Source organism: Sinocyclocheilus grahami, unplaced genomic scaffold, assembly GCF_001515645.1.
Source record: "Sinocyclocheilus grahami isolate Dianchi unplaced genomic scaffold, SAMN03320097.WGS_v1.1 scaffold2031.1, whole genome shotgun sequence".
Classification (NCBI taxonomy): Eukaryota; Metazoa; Chordata; class Actinopteri; order Cypriniformes; family Cyprinidae; genus Sinocyclocheilus; species Sinocyclocheilus grahami.
The window spans coordinates 37,604-41,794 of NW_015507210.1; the positions used below are offsets into that span (position 1 = coordinate 37,604).

The 4,191-nt window shown below is 38.0% G+C and overlaps 1 protein-coding gene across 1 annotated transcript in view; it reads left to right on the forward strand.

The window, feature by feature from the left end:
- The window catches only part of LOC107573778 (cyclin-dependent kinase 16), a 65,017-nt gene that overhangs the window by 36,610 nt on the left and 24,216 nt on the right, over positions 1–4,191 (forward strand). Inside the window, exons 9-10 of the mRNA XM_016260226.1 lie at positions 3,079–3,202; positions 3,297–3,417. Coding sequence (XP_016115712.1) covers positions 3,079–3,202; positions 3,297–3,417 — 245 coding nt within the window. The remainder of the gene's footprint in view (positions 1–3,078; positions 3,203–3,296; positions 3,418–4,191) is intronic.

Below are 4,191 nucleotides of genomic sequence, written 5' to 3' on the forward strand. Positions count from 1 at the left end.
GTTGACATTCACACAGCTCCTGATTTCTCTCATCATGGCGGTCAATAAATGAGGAAACAGTAACTCAGATATTTTCTTGTACATTAAAAAGTAATGTTTTAGTTACTTGAAAAAGTAATCTGGTTACGTAACTGGCATTACTTGTAATGTGTTAAAGACACTGGTTAAGACAGTCTTAGTTCTTTTCTGATAATTTGACAGCTTGTCTTTTTATATAAATGCAAAGGCCATTACACATCATTAATGCCATTGAACAGCATATTGTATGTGTTTGCAGGGCACATATGCAACAGTGTTTAAGGGTCGTAGTAAACTAACGGATAATCTAGTGGCTCTGAAAGAAATCAGGCTGGAGTATGAAGAAGGCGCACCTTGCACCGCCATACGAGAAGGTACAGTGCTTTTTGGATGCATTAAATAGATTGAAAATAACTAAAAATGTGTTTACAGACGTCTTTAGAAATTTGGATCAGTTTCTAATGAATGCCGTATCATTCATCAAAGAATCCTGCATACAGTTTTCATCTTGTGCTTTCTGAAGTACTTGCCATAGGTATTTGGCTTGTAGGTCACTTCTCACAGACTTTAATAAGATCTGTTTCCACAACAGATCAACAACTCCAACTTAGTTCATCCACCCATAATGCTCATTTCAAATAATTTACCGTCTAATCTTGATTTGGGATATTTACCAGCAGAATCTGAGAGTTTTGCCTTCAGTCTCATAGATAAAGCTGGTGTTTAGAGTGTACCGTTCAATGCAGCTTCTAGCTGAGACTGATTTGTTTATGGGAACATTTTTTATTTGTGTTTGGCCATTATTAAAACCAAAATTTAACTAGATAGCATTTAGTGACTTGGTAGATATACAAGTGTACTCAAGGGTCTAGTATTCTTAATGCATGTATATTGCTCTTGGGATTATTTAACACAATTTTCCTAGTAGACTACAGTAACCGTGCCAGGCTGTAAGTGTAGAGAACGATCACTTCTTGTGATGTTTTAATTGATGCTGATTTGATGTGATGATATTTCTCTCTCTGTCAGTGTCTCTTCTGAAGAACTTGAAACATGCCAACATTGTCACCCTCCACGACATCATTCACACAGAGAAGTGCCTTACACTAGTCTTCGAGTACTTGGTGGGTGACGTGCATATATTTTATTCATCTAATTTTGTCCACCTAATTCTAATTAATTTGTGCTCTGTCTTTTCCAGGAGAGGGACCTCAAACAGTATTTGGATGACTGTGGGAGCATAATGAGCGTTTATAATGTAAAGGTTAGGGGCGAAGACATGCTGTATATCTGCCTGCTATGACTGTTTAAACAATTTTAAGCTTTTAAGTTTAGTTTAAAATTAGTATGTTTATTATCCTTAACAAATAATACTAAAAAAGTCATGCATGAGGGAAAGTCACTGAGGAGAAAAAACTATTTTGTAGCAGAATTTAGCTACAGAAACAAAGGCATCGATTTAATAAAATAAATAGATAATAAAATTTATTTAAAATAATTAATTAAACATATCAAATTAAAACAGGCAACAAAATGGAAGCAAAACAGTGCCTTTTCGCAGTAGCTTTCAAAGTGAAATGATTCATGACTGCATTCATCACTGTCCAATACCAACGAGGTTTGTCATCATTCACGTCAAACCTTGCACAACACAGCTTCTCCTGAACAGACTAAGGCAGAGGGGAAGGCTTTCTCTGCATAATTACAATTTTAGTTTCTTTATCAGGCAAATCCATTATATGGCTTCAGAAGACAGAATATAGTTGAGGAATATAGTGCACAAACAATATAGTGCAAAATATGGTGTACCTTTTAATACTCTAGGTATAACAAGCAGGAGGATACCGAGCGAAACTAGCAAAGAAACAAGAAAACCGGGATAAAGATATAGTCACCTTTATTGATATAGTGCTTTTAACAATACAGATTGTGTCAAAGCAACTGTACAGCATTAATTAGGAAAATATTGTATCAATAATGCAAAATGATAATCGTAAACACTCATTTTTCAGTTAAAGACAGTTCATCATTGAATTCAGTGATGTCAACATCCAGCTCAGTTCAGTTTAAATAGTCTCTGTGCAGTCATGTCAACGATATCGCTGGAAATGAAGTGTCCCCAACTAAGCAAGCCAGAGGCGACAGCGGCAAGGAACCAAAACTCCATCGGTGACAGAATGGAGAAAAAACCTTGGGAGAAACTAGGCTCAGTCGGGGGCCAGTTCTCCTCTGACCAGACGAACCAGCAGTTCAATTCCAGGCTGCAGCAAAGTCACATTGTGCAGAGGACTCATCTGGTTCCTGTGGTCTTGTCCCGGTGGTCGTCTGAGACAAGGTCTTTACAGGGGATCTGTATCTGGGGCTCATCTAGTTGTCCTGGTCTCCGCTGTCTTTCAGGGCTGTAGAGGTCCTCTCTAGGTGCTGATCCACCATCTGGTCAGAATACGTACTGGATAGCTTGCAATGAGTCTTTTACAGGGCTGTGAAGGAATTTTGGTCCACTTTAAACTTGACAGAGTGTGTCTGCCTCCCGAACAATGTTAGGTAGGTTATTCCAGAGTTTGGGCACTAAATAGGAGAAGGATCTTCTGCCCGCAGTTGATTGTGATATTCTAGGTATTATCAAATTGCCAGTTTTGAGAACGCAGCGGATGTGAAGGACTATAATGTAACAAGAGCTCGTTCAAATACTGAGGTGCTAAACCATTCAGGGCTTTATAAGTAATAAGCAAGATTTTAAAATCTATAGGATGTTTAATAGGGAGCCAGTGCAGTGTTGACAGAACCGGGCTAATATGGTCATACTTCCTGGTTCTTGTAAGAACTCTAGCTGCTGCAAAAGAAACGAGAAAACTGAAAAAATATATCAAGGAGAGAACAAGCCGCTGCCATGTAGATAAATGATCAACAAAAGCAAAGCCATATACACACATTAGCCTCTGTGTAGTTAAGTTAATTGTTAAATGCACATTATTAAAATATTTTGGAAGCATGGTTTACAACAGCGGTAAGCACCTGATTTTGGAATGATTTTTTGTACTCTTTGTTGCCACCTTATAGATTTTCCTGTTTCAGCTATTGCGAGGTCTAGCTTATTGCCATCGGCAGAAAGTTTTGCATAGAGATCTAAAACCTCAGAACCTTCTCATCAGTGACCGGGGAGAGCTCAAACTTGCTGACTTCGGTAGGCCCAATCGCTCACATACCCAAAGACTTATCTCTTAATTAACAGAGAACACATTCACAAAGAGTTTAATGGTTTGTTTTGTCTACTGTAGGTCTTGCACGTGCAAAGTCAGTGCCCACAAAGACATTCTCGAATGAAGTGGTCACTCTCTGGTACAGACCTCCTGATGTGCTGCTGGGGTCAACAGATTACTCCACCTCTCTTGACATCTGGTGAGATGCACATACACACTTACACGTTCAGGCCATCTCATAAACACTAGTCAAATGATGAACGTTTGTAGGAAACTTCATACCTTATCTTCAAGTTTGGATAAACTACCATAATGTATTACTTACATGGTAGTTAATTAGCTCGAGGGAAATCTGAATAAATAACTTATTATCAATTATAAATAATTAGATCAGCTGCCAGAAATAATTACAAAACAGTAAAAATACACAATGTCCCAGGGATATGCACGTTTATTCGTAGAAAGACTTGTGTCTATGAATTTAATGGCGAGTAATGGTTTGCTTGTTGGGTGAGGAGTGTTATGGATTATTTGTTAAATATAACAAATAATAATGTGTCTGATTGGTCCAGCCGTTACAATATATAATGCATTTCCAGTGCATTTCTAGTGATCATCGTGAAAATGATGGATTTAAAAGCCAGTGAGCTAATATCAGCATGCAGTGTATATTACTGTATTATATATATACTGATCACAATGATTATATTCAAAGGTCACACAAATATAGTTTGAGTGACGAATGGAGCTCAGTTCAGGCAGATCACGACGTGACAGCCAGCATCAGCTGATGCGCAGCTGATTGTAATTTGTGATTTCCCACTACAATTAAATAAGATATATAAGTTCATCCATACTCACACTTCCATTAGTCTGTCGCAAAGACATGCGCTTAGTCAGCTTCGGTTCTGTCATACAGAAACGTGCTAAAAGAGCTCGAGTTCCGTCATGCATTAAATCAGCTTTCAGTTTC